Genomic DNA, 18299 nt, shown 5'->3' with positions numbered 1-18299 from the left:
AATGTGATGCAAGTTGCATTGAAATGCAACATTGTCATTTGCATGGTGCTTCATCCTGATGAAATTGATGAATAGTTCTGCATTTCTCTTCTATTCTCTTTTCCTCCCCCCGCCCCCCACATGAAAAATGTTCACCAAACACTCTTTCAGAAAGGAAGGCAATTATCCTTTAAAGTGCAAAATGCAAAGTCCCTGAACTGAAGGATCAATATCTTGTTGTCATTGTTGACAGTTTTGTTGTGATTAAGAGATGTTTATTTTTCTTTAGTTGATTTTGGTGAATTGAAAGAATTTTTCAGATACCTTTTGCTAATATTCTTTTGCTGAATGACCCTGTCTAGCCAGATCCTTATTGTTGATCCCAAATGATATTCTGCAGCTGCATCTGTTCTGAGCGAGTTAGTTTTAATTTGCATATCAGTTTGAAAGTGATCTTAATGCTGAAAATTTGGGGAAAAAAGGATTTTTCTTATTCAACTTAGGTCTTTGAAAAATTCACAAAGGAATCTACATCATTGCTGGATGAACTAGCTTTAATTAATAATGGATCCGAGAGAGGCAATCAACAGGAGAAAGAAAGGTAGGAAGAAAATGTGATATGATGATTTGTAGTTTCACCTAACAAGTACTGTGATTTTTATTTTTATTCTTTAACCTTCCTTAGCAGGCCCCAAGCTCTGGAATTCCCTTCCCCAATCCCTCTCTCTCTCCTCCTTTAAGACCCTTCTTAAAACCATCTATTTGTCCAAGCATTTGTCTCCTAATATTTCCTTCTTTGGTTCGGCTTCCTTTTTTTTTGATTACGCCTCTGTGAAGAGCCTTGGAATGTTTTTCTACATTAAAGGCACTATATAAATACAGGTTGCAGTTGTTGCCAAGCAAGCCACTCAGTTGTTCAAAAAAAATCGCTATTAAGAAGATCTTCCACCACCTAATCGGGGAAAAGAACTAGGCAGTATATCTGGCCTTGCCTGCATCGTCCACATTCTGAGAATATAAAAAAAGTAAAAGTACAAGAAGAAATAGCAATAACAGTTTAGAAAGCATCAGATTCAGCAAATTGAGCACATCAGTGTCCTTCAAGTCAAGCTCTGTGACCACATAATAACTGTCTAACAACTTGCACCTGGTTGAGCCAAGGCTTGCCTCCCTCCCACAGAACATTAGGGATAAATTTCCACAGGGGTTGTACCGATTGTCTTCCGTAACTTCAGTGGAAGAGCTGCAGAAACCTTGAAAAACAGCCACTTTACTCTGGTTTCAATGGCTCCTCCTCCGAAGTTACAGCAGACAAGTGGGAGAATGCCCACGGAAATTCATCTCCATTATATTCAGAGCTACCTATGGCTTTAGATATGCAGCATTTCCTGAGAGTCAGAATTAACGAACAACCTCCAGCAGTGAAGGTATGAAGTCATTTAGCCATATCTCTTTTCTCAGAGTAGTCTTAATCGGTTTATTCATTGTTACATCCTGCACATTGTTTTACTGGGGATCAGTACTGGGTATGTTCTGTTTTTTTTAATAGTTTTCTCTCTTGATGGAAAATTTTCAGTGGTATCTGATTGAATTCAGGATGTGTTTAGGACATTTTGCATTAGGCAGAGTGCCAGGTCTAACAGTCCAATCCAGCCTCAGAGCCTTGTTCATCCACTTTTTAGGATGTACTTTCACTTGAGAGCTCCTTGGAAATCTTATGATAAGCAGCGTCTTTTTAAATTTATAATGGAAGCAGGTAACTTAGTTTCATTCACCATGCAGTTGAGCATTACTATGAGCTGCAACTTTTCATTGCCTTGGTATTGATGGATATCTATTTGATACCTTTTACAATACTAGGACATTTGTATCAGATATCAAATATCATCATTGTTTCTAATGCAGGGCAGTTCAAAATTGTGTTTTTGCATTGCTCCAATATGAAATGTTGAAATGGAGTTAGTTTATCATCAAAGTCAGCCTGAAATTTGTTTGAAGCAACTGCACCACCTTAGATCATTTTGCCACAGGAATTTTTCCTCACAAGCCTTAAATGATATCCCTTATTATTTAGCAATAGATACAGCTTTAATTCTGATTTTGATCATGCTAGCACCAACTCCTCCTTGTTAACTCTCATTGACCTACACCATTAAGCTTTTCTCCAGTTCAGGAAAAACTGCTGGCCATTTGTGTTTAGCTTTTTTTTCATGGGCTGCTTTCCAGTTCTTTTTTGGGAACCTCACCAAAGTTACATTTTAGCTTCATTCACATGTCCTATTTCTCAGAACCAGTGTCCTTGACCTTGATTAGGGTAAAAATTCACCATAAAAGAACATATTCACCAGAACTTTCAATTTCAGAGAGGGTGTAAAATGGACGATATTGGATCGGCCGCCCGTAATGCGCTATTCCTGATTTTCCTTTCCAGTGAAGTCAATCGAAAGGAAAATCGGGCGGCCGATCCAATATTGCTCCATTTACATCCCCTCCGGTGTTGAAAGTTCCACCCATTATTCCTAGTCTTCTAAAAGTATTACAGTGTGCAATGTTTTAATTTTAATCCATCTAAATTACCTAATTTCTGTCAGCTGGCTGATGTTAACCCTGTTGCTAGTTGGCAACAGACAGAATTTCAGACTGTTTTCACTAGTAGTATTTAATAATAGTAAAGTGGCTCCCATGGAAGGTCATTACAGGCCAAGGTCATTAATAATAAACATGGCGTGGAGATGCCGGTAATGGACTGGGGTGGACATATGTAGGAGTTGCACAACACCAGGTTATAGTCCAACAGCTTTATTTGAAATCACAAGCTTTCGGAGCTTTGCACCTTTGTCAGGTGAAGTCACCTGATGAAGGAGCAAAGCTCCGGAAGCTTGTGATTTCAAATAAAGCTGTTGGACTATAACCTGGTGTGGTACGACTCCTTACATTAATAATAAAGCATTGCTCCAGATGTATAATGTAAAAGGTATTAAAGCTGGCTATACGATTCTACTTCATTGACTGTAAAGTGCTTTGGGATGTCCTGAGGTTGTGAAAGGCACTATATAAATGCAAGCCTTTCTTTCTTTACCTAAAAGAGTTTGATGTCAGATGACATAATATGTTACATAAACATGGTACTAGCATATAAGACTTAAAACTAAAAATCAGGTAATAAATTATTCAGTCTGGACTATTTTTTTTAACTGGAACTGAATACTGTACTAGATTAGAACATAAGAATTTTCAAGAAGAGGAAAAGACCATTAATGCCAATAAGCCCATTTTTTTTTCGTAAGTTGGGTTGGAACCTATGCACCTTCTCACCATATACCTCAATCCCTTCTCTCTACAGAACAAATCCAACTCTATTTCAAAAACTAATTTATACTGTTTACTTCAATGGCTTTTCCTGGTAACTTACACCTGAATTCTTTTGGTGAAAAAGTTTCATATGATATCTTTTTATAGTTCCTAATTTTTAACTTGTCCAATGATAAACAATTTGCTTGGATCAGATAAAGAAAAATGAAAATGCAGAAATTGCACAGCAGCTCCATCAGCAGGTGAAAAAAGAAAAGACGGGTTAACATTCTGGGTAGAGACCTCTGCTCAGAGGGCTAACATATCTTCAGAGAGACCCCGAGCATCTTCAATTTGTCTGGATTTATTTTGTCAAACTTCAGTTGGTAGATGGGGTATGCAGTATATTGGGAAATGTATGTGCAGCATCCTCTGATCTGTTCCAAAAAAGTTTAAAACAACTGAGCTTCAATGTATGCAAACAGTACCACATATGGTTGTGGGTTATAGATATAAAAACCTAGGTAATGTGCCTTCTCAGAGCCTCTTGTGGATGTATGATGGTACTCATTTATATTCTTAGTCTTAGGCCAAGTATATTCTCAAACTTAGGCCACACAGTCTTAAACAAAGAAAATATAGATGCCCAACTTGATATACCTCGAACTGAAGTAGAATGTATAATCTGATTGAGGTCAGGGCCAACCTTTGAAGTATATAAGAAATGGTACAGTACGTATTGGTGCCACTAGATGGGGGTTGTACTATGTGCACAGATCTCCAAGGGCAAACTCAGGTAATATTGCAGTAATATAGTGCTAACTCAACTGTTGTAAAATATTTGAGAATCCTATTTTTTTTAAAGTCCTGAATTGCTATGTCTGTGATTTTGTTTTGCACCTTGTCTGGCATCTACAAAGTTTAACCTTTTTTTAAATTTATAGACCTGTAGAATACAGTTTTCTTCCTTCCGTGGATCCAGAAACGGTATTACAAACAGGTAATTTTTTGTAATAAATATTATAAGTGTTTGGAAATATTTTAATTGCCATATATTAAATAAGTAACATACTAAATTTAATTATGCAATTAACTTTTTAAAATGATCAATTCTGTAAAATCTGATCTAAGTTGTATCTCTGCATTGGGACATTTTACTACGTTAAAGGCATGTTGTTGTATCTGTTTTGAACCTTGCATGTATAGGGTAACAACTTAGATATCAGTGCCACTTTTAACAAATGAGTTGAGTTAATTCCACTAATGGAATAATACACCTAGGTGTTGTGTATATATTGCCAGTCAGATAATATTGCGATTTTGGACTTTTCACATGTTTAAAAGGAGGAAGCGTCTTTTTCATGCGAACGTATCCATTAACACTATTATCAAAGCACTAACAATGACCAAAATTTTTAGCGTATGGCCACTTTTTAGGCCATTAAATAAATTTGATTATTATTCATTTAACCTCCAAATGTGTGAATTGTGTCAGTGTTACAAATGGGCAAATTCAAGTTTTTTTTTGCTGTAGCCTCATAAAAGCCATGAGTGTAGGCCTCTCTGTGCTAGGTGTTGTGAACTTGTAAACACATTTGTAGAAAGTTCTTTTCTGATTCTGAGGTACCTGCTCCCATGCTGTAGAAAAGCCTGTCTCAATTCTTCCATTCTTGGTTTCTGCAGGTAGCACTGTTTTGCTGTTGTTCATCAATAGAAAAAAGTCTTTTTTATATCAGAATTGGTTTAGGATTCAGTTTGTAGCCGCAACTGATTTTGTTTTTGTTGCCTCCTCTACTGTTTAGTTCAATGTTTATATTTCCCCACACGACAACATTTTCTTCCTTTTTTGTGAGAAGTATTTGGTTCAATTGAATTATAGCTCATACAGATTATGCTGTTGTGATGCATTTTTGGTGACATGGTCATCTGCGGTGTTTGCATTGTCTTCCAATGAAGCACAGTTTAAGAGTAGAATGCTGGTTTTGTCGAGAAGGGCTTCTCAGATGTTCAGGTATCTTGAGAAAGCCGTTGAGGGTAGGCCTCCGGTCCAGTGTTAACAACTGCATGCAACCCATCCCAAGACTGGCTATGTTCTGTACTTAGAATGAAAAAAGACCACCAGGCCTATTCATGCTCAGCCGTTTTCTTGCTGAACTCAACCTCAGGAGCCCACCCTTCATTTTCCCCGGCCATAGAATAAGTGGCGTCATGAGAAGTCTATGATCTGAACAATCATTTTTAGTTGGAACAAAGTTTGCATTTTTCAGTATCTGAATGGCTAGAAAATCAGGTTTATTGGCATTTTACTTTAGATAAGGCTCAGTATATGTTTCCCTGTGCTCTGATCTAAACTGCCCCATATTCCTATGCCTTTGTGGTACAATTCATCAAATTTATTAAGATGCTGGAGAGTGGGCCAACTTCTTGTTTGTGTACTCCTGAAACTTTCTGTAATATGAACAGGTCAGTTTCATGATGCAGTAAGAACATAAGAAATAGGAGCAAGAGTAGGCCATAAGGCCCCTTGAGCCTGCTCCGCCATATTCATTAAGATCATGGCTGATCTTCTACCTCAACTCCATTTTCCTGCCCTATCCCCATATCCCTTGATTCCCTTAGTGTCCAAAAATCTATCCACGTCAGTCTTCAATATATACTCAGCGACTGAGCATCCACAGCACTTTGGAGTAGAGAATTCCAAAGATTCACAATCCTCTGAGTGAAGAAATTTTTCCTCATCTTGGTCCTAAATGGCCGACTACTTATCTTGAGACAATGACCCCTAGTTCCAGGCTCTCCAGCCAGGAGAAACATCCTCTCAGCAACTACCGTGTCAAGCCCTCTAAGAATTTTATACATTTCAATGCGATCACCTCTCATTCTTCTAAACTTCAGAGAATATAGGCCCATTCTACTTAATCTCTCGTCATAGGACAACCCTCATCCCAGGAATCAATCAAGTGAACCTTCTTTGCACCCCCTCTAAGGCAAGTATATCCTTCCTTAAGTAAGGAGACCAAAACTGTACACAGTACTCCAAGTGTGGTCTCACCAGAGCCCTATATAATTGCAGCAAGACCTCCTTACTCTTATACTCCAACCCCCTTCCAATAAAGGCTAACACACCATTTGCCTTCCTAATTGCTAGCTGTACTTGCATGTTAACTTTCTGTGATTCGTGTACAAGGACCCCCAAATCTCTCTGACTATCAATATTTCTTAGTGTCTCACCTTTTAAAAAATATTCTGCTTTTCTGTTCTTCCTACCAAAGTGAATAATTTCACATTTCCCCACATTATACTCCATCGACCACCTTCTTGCCCACTCATTTAACCTGTTTATATCCCTTTGCTGCCTCTTTGTGTCCTCCTCACAGTTTACTTTCTCACCTAGCTTTGTATTGTCAGCAAACTTGGGTACATGACACTCGGTCCCCTCATCTAAGTCATCGCTATATAGCATAAACAGCTGAGGCCCAAGCACAGATCCTTGCGGCACCCCACTAGTTACGCCTGCCAACCCTAAATGACCCGCTTATATGAACACTAAAATCCATATGATATTTGAATTGTGATGTTTCTTCATGTGCTAAATGAACTCTTCTGTGAGCTCCATTAGGACAGTCTCTGTAATAGCTCAGTAGTGGAAGGTTACATAACTGCAAGACTTTTTCACAGTGGATTAGTTGTAGTATCTGAGTTATGCTCATAAAGCAGCAGTCTTTACACTTATAAGGGAATAATCTATGCCTGAGCAAATGTCCCTTTAATCAAACAGATGTCTATTAATATCAGTTTAAAAATTTCATCTTTCAGTATTGAAGTAAAAGATGCTTGCACCAGTGGCATATACTATAGAGATTGAATTGTGCGTTAGCATTGAAATATTTTATAACATTATTCTAAAGGTCATGAACTGCTATCAGAGTTGCAACAGCGTCGTTTTAATGGGTTGGAAGGAGGCATGTCATGGTCCCCAATGGATGATGAATTGTTAGCTCAGCCCAAAGTAGTGAAACTACTGGATTCTCTACGAGAACAGTACACTCGATATCAAGAGGTCTGCAGACAGCGTAGTAAACGTACTCAACTTGAGGAGATACAACAAAAAGTTATGCAGGTGAGTAATAATTCTGAATGTTATCCCCATTTCTACAAAATGCAACGGTTTGATCTTGGGACTACTGTGCTCACTGCTTGTAGATTAGAGTCCTATAGGCCAGGACAATTCCTGATCTGTGCTGGCTTCCCTACTCTTAATCCAGGCTGACAGTTGGGATACTGCAATTGGCCTTGGGAGTCCCTGAGTTAGGGGGGAGAACAATTAGCCAGGGTGTCAGCCATGACTCTGAGTCAGAAGGTTGTTGGTTCAAGCCCCACTTACATAGAATTACAGCACTGGAACAGGCCATTTAGCCCAACAGGTTCATGCCAGCGTTTATGCTCCATTTGAGCCTCCTCCCACCCTTTTGTTATCTAACCCCATCAACATATTTTTCTATTCTTTTCTCCCTCATTTCTTTATCTAGCTTCCCCTTAAATGCATCTATGCTAGTTGCCGCAAATGCTCCTTGTGGTAGCGAGTTCCATATTCTAACCACTCTCTGGATAAAGAAGTTTCTCCTGAACCCCCTATTGGATTTATTAGTGACTATCTTATATTTATGGCCTCTAGTTCTGGTCTTCCCTGCAAGTGGAAACACCATTTCTACATCTATCCTAGCAAACCCCTTCATAATCTTAAAGACCTCTACCAGGTCACCCCTCAGTCTTTTTCTGGAGAAAAGAGCCCCAGCCTGTTTAATCTTTCCTAATAGATATAACCTTTCAGTTCTGGTATCATCCTAGTAAACCATTTTTTGCACATTGTTCACCACCTCTATAGTAGAGTTTTTTGAGAATGTAACCAGCAGGGTAGATAAAGGGGAACCAGTGGATGTGGTATATTTGGATTTTCAAAAGGTATTTGATAAGGTACCACATAAAAGGTACATAAAAGATAAGGGGTCATGGGGTTGGGGGTAATATATTAGCATGAATAGAGGATTGGTTAACAGACAGAAAACAAGAGAGTAGGAATAAACAGGTCATTTTCAGGTTGGCAGGCTGTAACTAGTGGGGTACCGCAAGAATTGGTGCTTGGGCCTAAGCTATTTACAATCTATGTTAATGACTTAGAGGAAAGTTTGCTGACAATACAAAGCTAGGTGGGAAAGTAAGCTGTGAGGAGGACACAAAGAGTCTGCAAAGGGACATAGACAGGTTAAGTGAGTGGGCAAGAAGGTGACAGATGGAGTATAATGTGGGGAAATGTGAGGTTATTCACTTTGGTAGGAAGAATAGAAAAATTGAATATTTTTTAATGGTGAGAAACTATTAAATGTTGGTGTTCAGAGAGATTTGGGTGTCCTCGTACAAGAAACACAAAAAGTTAGCAGGCAGGTGCAGCAATCATTTAGGAAGTCAAATGGCATGTCGGCCTTTATTGCAATGGGGTTGGAGTACAAGAGTAAGGAAGCCTAACTACAATTGTACAGGGCTTTGGTGAGACCTCACCTTGAATACAGTGTACAGTTTTGGTCTCCTTATCTGAAAAATAAGAAGGGAGAGATCACTTTGATAGGATTGTACTACAGACCCCCAAATAGTCAACGGGAAATTGAGGAGCAAATATGTAAGGAGATTACAGACAGCTGCAAGAAAAATAGGGTGGTAATAATAGGGGACTTTAACTTTCCCAACATTGACTGGGACAGCCATAGCATTAGGGGCTTGGATGGAGAGAAATTTGTTGAGTGTATTCAGGAGGAATTTCTCATTCAGTATGTGGATGGCCCGAATAGAGAGGGGGCAAAACTTGACCTCCTCTTGGGAAATAAGGAAGGGCAGGTGACAGAAGTGTTCGTGAGGGATCACTTTGGGACCAGTGATCGTAATTCCATTAGTTTTAAGATAGCTTTGGAGAATGATAGGTCTGGCCCAAAAGTTAAAATTCTAAATTGGGGAAAGGCCAATTCTGATGGTATTAGACAGGAACTTTCAGAAGTTGATTGGGAGAGTCCTTTGGCAGGCAAAGGGAGGTCTGGTAAGTGGGAGGCTTTCAAAAGTGTGTTAACCAGGGTTCAGGGTAAGCACATTCCTTATAAAGTGAAGGGCAAGGCTGGTAGAAGTAGGGAACCTTGGATGACTTGGGAGATTGAGGCCCTAGTCAAAAAGAAGAAGGAGGCATATGACATGCATAGACAGCTGGGATCAAGTGGATCCCTTGAAGAGTATAGAGATTGCCAGAGTAGAGTTAAGAGAGAAATCAGGAGGGCAAAAAGGGGACATGAGATTGCTTTGGCAGATAAGGCAAAGGAGAATCCAAAGAGCTTCTACAAATACATAAAGGGCAAAAGAGTAAGTAGGGAGAGAGTAAGGCCTCTTAAGGATCAACAAGGTCATCTATGTGCGGAACCACAAGAGATGGGTGAGATCCTGAATGAATATTTCACATCGGTATTTACGGTTGAGAAAGGCATGGATGTTAGGGAACTTGGGGAAATAAATAGTGGTGTCTTGAGGAGTGTACATATTACAGAGAGGGAGGTGCTGGAAGTCTTAACGCGCACCAAGGTAGATAAATCTCCGGGACCTGATGAATTGTATCCCAGGACGTTATGGGAGGTTAGGGAGGAAATTGCGGGTCCCCTAGCAGAGATATTTGAATCATCGACAGCTACAGGTGAGGTGCCTGAAGATTGGAGGGTAGCAAATGTTGTGCCTTTGTTTAAGAAGGGCGGCAGGGAAAAGCCTGGGAACTACGGACCGGTGAGCCTGACATCTGCAGTGGGTAAGTTGTTAGAGGGTATTCTGAGAGACAGGATCTACAGGCATTTGGAGAGGCAGGAACTGATTAGGAACAGTCAGCATGGTTTTGTGAGAGAAAAATCATGTCTCACGAATTTGATTGAGTTTTTTGAAGGGGTAACCAAGAAGATAGATGAGGGCTGTGCAGTAGACGTGGTCTACATGGACTTTAGCAAAGCCTTTGACCAGGTACCGCATGGTAGGTTGTTACATAAGGTTAAATCTCACGGGATCCAAGGTGAGGTAGCCAATTGGATACAAAATTGGATTGACGACAGAAGACAGAGGGTGGTTGTAGAGGGTTGTTTTTCAAACTGGAGGCCTGTGACCAGCGGTGTGCCTCAGGGATCGGTGCTGGGTCCGCTGTTATTTGTTATTTATATTAATGATTTGGATGAGAATTTAGGAGGCATGGTTAGTAAGTTTGCAGATGACACCAAGATTGGTGGCATTGTGGACAGTGAAGAAGGTTATCTAGGATTGCAACGGGATCTTGATAAATTGGGCCAGTGGGCCGATGAATGGCAGATGGAGTTTAATTTAGATAAATGTGAGGTGATGCATTTTGGTAGATCGAATCGGGCCAGGACGTACTCCGTTAATGGTAGGGCGTTGGGGAGAGTTATAGAACAAAGAGATCTAGGAGTACAGATTCATAGCTCCTTGAAAGTGGAGTCACAGGTGGATAGGGTGGTGAAGAAGGCATTCAGCATGCTTGGTTTCATTGGTCAGAACATTGAATACAGGAGTTGGGATGTCTTGTTGAAGTTGTACAAGACATTAGTAAGGCCACACTTGGAATACTGTGTACAGTTCTGGGCACCCTATTATAGAAAGGATATTATTAAACTAGAAAGAGTGCAGAAAAGATTTACTAGGATGCTACCGGGACTTGATGGTTTGACTTATAGGGAAAGGTTGGATAGACTGAGACTTTTTTCCCTGGAGAGTAGGAGGTTTAGGGGTGATCTTATAGAAGTCTATAAAATAATGAGGGGCATAGATAAGGTAGATAGTCAAAATCTTTTCCCAAAGGTAGGGGAGTCTATAACAAGGAAACATAGATTTAAGGTGAGAGGGGAGAGATACAAAAGGGTCCAGAGGGGCAATTTTTTCACTCAAAGGGTGGTGAGTGTCTGGAACGAGCTGCCAGAGGCAGTAGTAGAGGCGGGTACAATTTTGTCTTTTAAAAAGCATTTGGACAGTTACATGGGTAAGATGGGTATAGAGGGATATGGGCCAAGTGCAGGCAATTGGGACTAGCTTAGTGGTATAAACTGGGCGACATGGACATGTTGGGCCGAAGGGCCTGTTTCCATGTTGTAAACTTCTATGATTCTATGATATACTTGCCTTAGAGATGGTGCAACAAAGGTTCACTAGATTGATTCCTGGGATGAGAGGATTATTCTGTGTGGAGAGATTGAGTAGAATGGGCCTATACTCTCGAGTTTAGAAGAATGAGAAGTGATCTCATTGAAACATGTAAGATTCTGAGGGGGCTTCACAGGCTAGATGCTGAGAGGTTGTTTGCCCTGGCTGGAGAGTCTAGAACAAGGGGGCATAGTCGCAGGACAAGGGGTTGGCCATTTAGAACTGAAATGAGGAGGAATTTTTTCACTCAGGGTTGTGAATCTTTCGAATTCTCTACCCCAGAGGGCTGTGGATGCTGAGTCGTTGAGTATATAGATACATTTTTGGACTCTGTGGGGATCGGGCGGGAAAGTGGAGTTGAGGTCGAAGATCAGCCATGATCTTATTGTAAACAATTTTACAACACCAAGTTATAGTCCAACAATTTTATTTGAAATTCACAAGCTTTCGGAGGCTTCCTCCTTCCTCAGGTGAATGTTGTGGAAATGAAATCCTCGAACCCTTCGCATTTATAAATCACAGATATTCGGTGGCCTTGTAGGTAACACCTCTCTGTCTGCTCACTGTGATTGCCTTGGCAACGGGCAGTTGGAAAGACTATCTGTAATCACCAGGTATTGTTCTGTGATTTATAAATGCGAAGGGTTCGAGGATTTCATTTCCACAACATTCACCTGAGGAAGGAGGAAGCCTCCGAAAGCTTGTGAATTTCAAATAAAATTGTTGGACTATAACTTGGTGTTGTAAAATTGTTTACAATTGTCAACCCCAGTCCATCACCGGCATCTCCACATCATGATCTTATTGAATGGCGGAACAGGCTCGAGGGGCCGTTCTGCCTACTCCTGCTTCTATTTCTTATGTTCTTATATTCTTTTTATAATATCGAGACCAGAACGGTTCACAGTACTCCAAGTGTGGTCTAACCACACAGGTTCTATACAGATTTAACATAACTTCCCTGCTTCTCAATTCTGTTCCACTGGAAATTAACCCCAGTGCTTGGTTTGCCTTTTTTATGGCCTTATTAATCTGCATCGCTACTTTTAGTGATTTGTGTATCCGTACCCCCAGATCCCTCTGCTCCTCTGCCCCATTTCGACTCTTATTTTCCAAGGAGTATGTGGCCTCCTTATTTTTCCTACCACAGTGTACCACCTCACATTTATCCAGATTGAAATTCGTTTGCCAATTACACGCCCATTCTGCACATTTATTAATGCCTTCCTGTGTTTTGTCGCAGTCCTCCTCAGCATTAACTATATCCCCCAATTTGGTGTCATTATCAAATTTTGAAATTGTACTTCTGGTTCCCAAGTCCAAATCGTTAATGTAAATGGTGAACAATAATGGACCCAGTACTGACCTTTGTGGAACACCGCTTCCCAACTTTTGCCAGTCTGAGTCACTACCCTTGACCCCTACTTTCTGTTTTCTGTTTTGTAGCCAGCTTGCTATCCATTCTGCTATTTGTCCCCTGACTCCACACGCTCTTACCTTAGTCATGAGTCTACTATGCGGTACCTTAGCGAAGGCCTTTTGAAAATCCAAATGTATTACATCTACCTTGTCTACCCTTTCTGTTTCTACTTCAAATAATTCAGTAAGGTGGGTCAAGCATGACCTTGCCTTTTGAAATCTGTGCTGACTATTTTTTATTACATTTTCTGTTTCTTGATGTTTTTCTATTACATCTTTGAGTAAGGATTCCATTATCTTTCTTACTGCCGACGTTAAGCTAATTGGTCTATAGTTCTCTGGACTTGTTCTATCTCCCTTTTTAAATATAGGAATCACATTTGTTGTCTGCCAGTCCTCTGGCACTATTCCCTTCACTAATCAATTTTTATATATATGTAATAGTGCCTCTGCTATCTCTTCCCTAACTTCTTTTAATATGCGCAGATGCAATCCATCCAGACCAGGGGTTTTATGCTCTCTAAGTTTGATTAGTTTATCAATTACATCCCCCTTTTCTATCTTAAGTGTTGTTATATCTTTTTTGATCTCTTCTTCTAAAGTCATGTCTACCACATTAGTCTCCCCAGTAAATACTGAGGCAAAGTAATTATTTAATATTTCTGCCATTTTGTTGTTATTACCTGTGAGTTTATCGTGTGTATCCCTTAGTGGCCCTTATGCTTATTTCTTTTTTCATCCATGGTATGTCATTACTGGCTAATTCTTGCTTTTTAGTGGGATATATTTCTCCTGGACTCTATTGATCACCGTTTTAAATGTTTTCCACTGCTGTTCTGTTTCTTTGTCAGTTTATTTTTCATGTTTATTTTTCCTAGTTCCATTCTCATCCCCTTCAAATCTGCTTTTTTCCAATTTATTTCTTTGGTCTTTGTCTTATGTCCTTCTCAATCTTTATCTTAAATCTTATTATGTTGTGATTGCTATTGCTTAGATGTTCCCCACGCTTACTTTTCTTCTCTGTTCTGGTTCATTTCCCATTACTGGATCCAGCAGTGGTTTCTCTCTTGTTGGGCTTTTTACATACTGGGTAAGAAAGGAGTCCTGCACACATTGTAAAAACTCCATTCCCTGCACCCCTTTACCTACCTCTTGCCAGTTTATTTGGAGGTAGTTAAAATCTCCCATGATTATTATTCTATGTCCTTTACTCATTTCATGTATTTGCTTACATATCTCTTCCTCCACCTCCTTTCTACTAGTAGTCTGTAGTATATCCCGATCAGCGTGATTGATCTTTTCTTATCTTTGGTTTCAGTCCATATGAATTCTGTTTCTATCCTTCTGTTAGCTATGTCCCTTTTTTTGCTACTGCCATTATGTTATCTCTAGTTAGTGCAGCTACTCCATTTCCCCATCTTCCTACCCTATTCATTCTGATTATGTTATAACCTGCATTGTTTAGTGGCCAGTCCTGTTCTTTATGTAGCCATGTTTAGTTATTCCTACGGACGCCTCGTTATGGATTATTACCTCCAGTTCCCCCATTTTACTTTGGACACTGTGTACATTGGTGTACAGGCAGTTCAATTCGCCTTTAATAGTTGTTCCTTTTACTTTATTTTTAACAGTCCCTTTATACGTCTGTTTTATAACTGTATTTGTTCCTTGAACGTTGATGTTATCTTTATTCCTTACCCTGGTCTGACCTTTACATTCATCTCCTGTTTCTTTTATCATTAAGCTTTTGTTATTGCTCCCTCCTCCCATCTTGCTAGCTTAAAGCCTTTTGCTCCCCCCTATTTATCCTTTCCGCTAGGACTCTGGTCCCATTCCGGTTCAGGTGGAGTCCGTCCCGGCAGTACAGCTCCTTCCTGTCCCAGTACTGGTGGCAATGTCTCATGAAATGGCACCCCTCCTTCCCACACCACTTTTTCAGCCACACATTCACCTTTCTGATCTGCCTATCCCTGCGCCTATTAGCACATGGCTTGGGTAGTAATTCTGAGATTACCATCCATGAGGTCCTGCTTTTTATTTTGTTCCTAGCTTCTGATATTCCCTTAGCAGGACCTCCTTCTTGGTCTTCCTTATGTCACTCGTGCCGACATGTACCACGACAACTGGATCCTCCCCCTCCCTTTCCAAGTTCCTCTCCAGTTGCTCTCAGATGTCCTTTACCCTTGCATCAGGTAGGCAACACACCCTCCTGGACTCTCAGTCGTGACTGCAGAGGACACTGTCTATCCCCCTCATTATAGAATGCCTTCTGACTACAAGCTTTCTATTCTGATCATCCTTCCCCCCCACCCCCACCGACCTTGGACTGCCTCATGCTCCACAGTGCCATGGTTAGCATTCTGGGCATTCTCCCTGCAATCTTCATCCTTATCCTCACAGGTATCAAGTGCCCTGTACCTGTTAGATAGGACCAGTGTCTGCGGGACCTCCTTCTCTCCCTCTCCTAGGTTCCCACTACCTTGCTGACTAACAGTCACACTCTCCCCTTCCTGCAGCTGTGCTTTCCTCTGAGGTGTGACTGTGCTCTGGAGAGAACTATCCAGATATTCCTCCCCCTCCATTATGTGTCGGTGTGACTCTGACTCACACTCCAGCTCAAAGACTCTGAGCCGGAGTGTCTCAAGCCAGAGACATTTACTGCAGGTGTGGCCATCTGGGACAGTCTCGCTATCCACAAACTCCCACTTCTAAGACTTGAGCACATAATCCAGTGTCGTCTGAGCGAGCGCTGCACTATCGAAGATGCCGTCTTTCAGATAAGAGGACACGGATTGAAGGTGATTGGAAAAAGAGCCAGAGGCGACATGAGGAAACGATTTTTTACGCTGCGAGTTGTTATGATCTGGAATGCACTGCCTGAAAGGGTGGTGGAAGCAGATTCAATAGTAACTTTCAAAAGGGAAATGGATAAATACTTGAAGGGAAAAAATTAACAGGGCCACAGGGAAAGAGCAGGGAATGGGGCTAATTGGATAGCTCTTACAAAAAGCTGGCACAGGCACTATGGGCCAAATGGCCTCCTCCTCTGTTGTACTTACTATGTTAAACCTAGGACCCTTCTGCTTTCTCAGGTGGATGTGTAAAATCCCATGGCACTATTTGAAGAACATCAGGGGAGTCCTGGCCAACATTTATCCCTCAACCAACATAACTAAAAAATCGATTATCTAGTCATTTATCTCATTGCTATTTGCGGGATCTTGCTGTGTGCTTACTGGCTGCAGCATTTCCCTACATTACAACAGTGAATTTTAAAAAAAGTCACATTGGCTGAGAAGCACTTTGGGACGTCCTCAGGCAAACACTGAGGAATCTTGCTTACTTGGCGGGGTAGGGGATGAGGAATTTGATCCATCATACTAACTGTCATGTTATAAGAACATAAGAAATAGGAACAGGAGTAGGCCAATTGGCCCTTTGAGCCTGCTCCGCCATTTAATAAGATCATGGCTGATCTGATCCTAACCTCAAATCTAAATTCATGTCCAATTTCCTGCCAGCTCCCCATAACCCCTTATTCCCTTTACTTCTAGGAAACTGTCTATTTCTGTTTTAAATTTATTCAATGATGTAGCATCCACAGCTTCCTGGGGCAGCAAATTCCACAGACTTACCACCCTCTGAGTGAAGAAGTTTCCCCTCATCTCAGTTTTGAAAGAGCAGCCCCTTATTCTAAGATTCTGCCCCCTAGTTCTAGTTTCACCCATCCTTGGGAACATCCTCACCACATCCACCCGATCAAGCCCCTTCACAATCTTATATGTTTCAATAAGATCGCCTCTCATTCTTCTGAACTCCAATGAGTAGAGTCCCAACCTCTCCTCATATGTCCGCCCCCGCATCCCCGGGATTAACCGAGTGAACCTTCTTTGTACTGCCTCGAGAGCAAGTATGTCTTTTCTTAAGTATGGACACCAAAACTGTATGCAGTCTTCCAGGTGCGGTCTCACCAATACCTTATATAACTGCAGCAATACCTCCCTGTTTTTATATTCTATCCCCCTAGCAATAAAAGCCAACATTCCGTTGGCCTTCTTGATCACCTGCTGCACCTGCATACTAACTTTTTGATTTTCTTGCACTAGGACCCCCAGATCCCTTTGTACTGCAGTACTTTCCAGTCTCTTGCCATCAAGATAATAACTTTCTCTCTGATTTTTCCTGCCAAAGTGCATAACCTCACATTTTCCAATATTGTATTGCATCTGCCAAATCTCCGCCCACTCACCCAGTCTGTCTATATCCCCTTGTAGGTTTGTTGTTCGAGTCATGTTGTTAGAGAGATGAATTGATCTTGTTTCCCATTTGTCTGTTGAAGTAATTTGTTTATTAGCTATTTTTAAATGGGGTTTAAACAGATGGAAGAGAAGGTTAAAGTCCCTCCTTAATGGTTCTACAAAGCTTATTGTTAAGTTGAGAGGGTTGTGTTCATCCATGCTGGTGACGTGTTCTTGCTGAGGTACAATTAAAGTCACCCTTATGACTGTAAATGGGCAGTTTCCAAAAATACCTGAACTGGAAACAAAAAGATTTATTGTTATAAGTGTAGATACTTATGCAGCAAATGAGTTTCCCCTGGCAACTGCCTCACCATTCAGATCAGTTGCTATCTGTTTCGTTAAGGTGATCGTAATTGGACTCTTGTTATACTATAGGTTGATAAAATGCATTTTATAGCCTCTTCCTAAGTAGCCTATTATAGCAAAGGTTTGTTGTATTTAGGAGTATGGTTGTTTTTATTTTCTGAATTCTTAAATGTTCATGCATTTCAAGATTTCTGTTATAGTACTTAAAACATCTGGTTTGTAAATTTGTTCCTTTTAACTTTTCATTGTCAGTGGCAGTTGACTAGCATCCCTTAGCAGCTAGAGAGTTGGCATCTTATTAATCCTTGCTTTGATGCAAATGAGAAATGACACATATGAAAGTGCTGAATCGTTTGCAGGCTGTCATCTCTCAGATGAGCTGACCTGCAGGTTAATGAATAGCACTGCCCAAAGAATACGTTCAGAACAACTCACAATGAATAAAAGATCCCAGACTTACTCATCAAGGAATAAAACATTTTAAATGTTAAATCAATCTTCCAAGGGTGTTCTGTATTCTGAAAAGATATTGTGATTCTGGTTGTTATAGAATCAGATTTTCTTTTTCAAGATTGTTAGTGTAATCCTGACATATCTGGCAAACATTGGATTTTTTGGTGCACCTATTAACTTTACTTTTTTGGGTTGGTAAGCAACTACTGTCTTTCTCTTTTGGCATCCCCAATCCAAGCAGTTTAAACCCTCCACTAGGAGGTACACATGAACAATGATTGTTGAGTCTCCATCCTGTTCTGTTTTGTCCCTCTCCTCCCTTTCCTG

General features: G+C 40.6%; 1 protein-coding gene across 4 annotated transcripts in view; it reads left to right on the top strand.

Annotated features, from left to right (window-relative positions):
• sestd1 (SEC14 and spectrin domains 1) overlaps positions 1-18299 on the top strand; it is a 129094-nt gene that overhangs the window by 72922 nt on the left and 37873 nt on the right. For all 4 annotated transcript variants that reach the window (XM_067987654.1, XM_067987655.1, XM_067987653.1 and 1 more), the window contains 3 exons: positions 483-580; positions 4215-4270; positions 7179-7390. In XM_067987654.1, the coding sequence (XP_067843755.1) occupies positions 483-580; positions 4215-4270; positions 7179-7390 (366 nt within the window). The remainder of the gene's footprint in view (positions 1-482; positions 581-4214; positions 4271-7178; positions 7391-18299) is intronic.

Source organism: Heptranchias perlo, chromosome 7 (genome assembly GCF_035084215.1).
Source record: "Heptranchias perlo isolate sHepPer1 chromosome 7, sHepPer1.hap1, whole genome shotgun sequence".
NCBI classification, from domain to species: domain Eukaryota; kingdom Metazoa; phylum Chordata; class Chondrichthyes; order Hexanchiformes; family Hexanchidae; genus Heptranchias; species Heptranchias perlo.
Note: the sequence above shows the minus strand (reverse complement) of the source record. Positions and strands in the feature narration are given on the sequence as shown.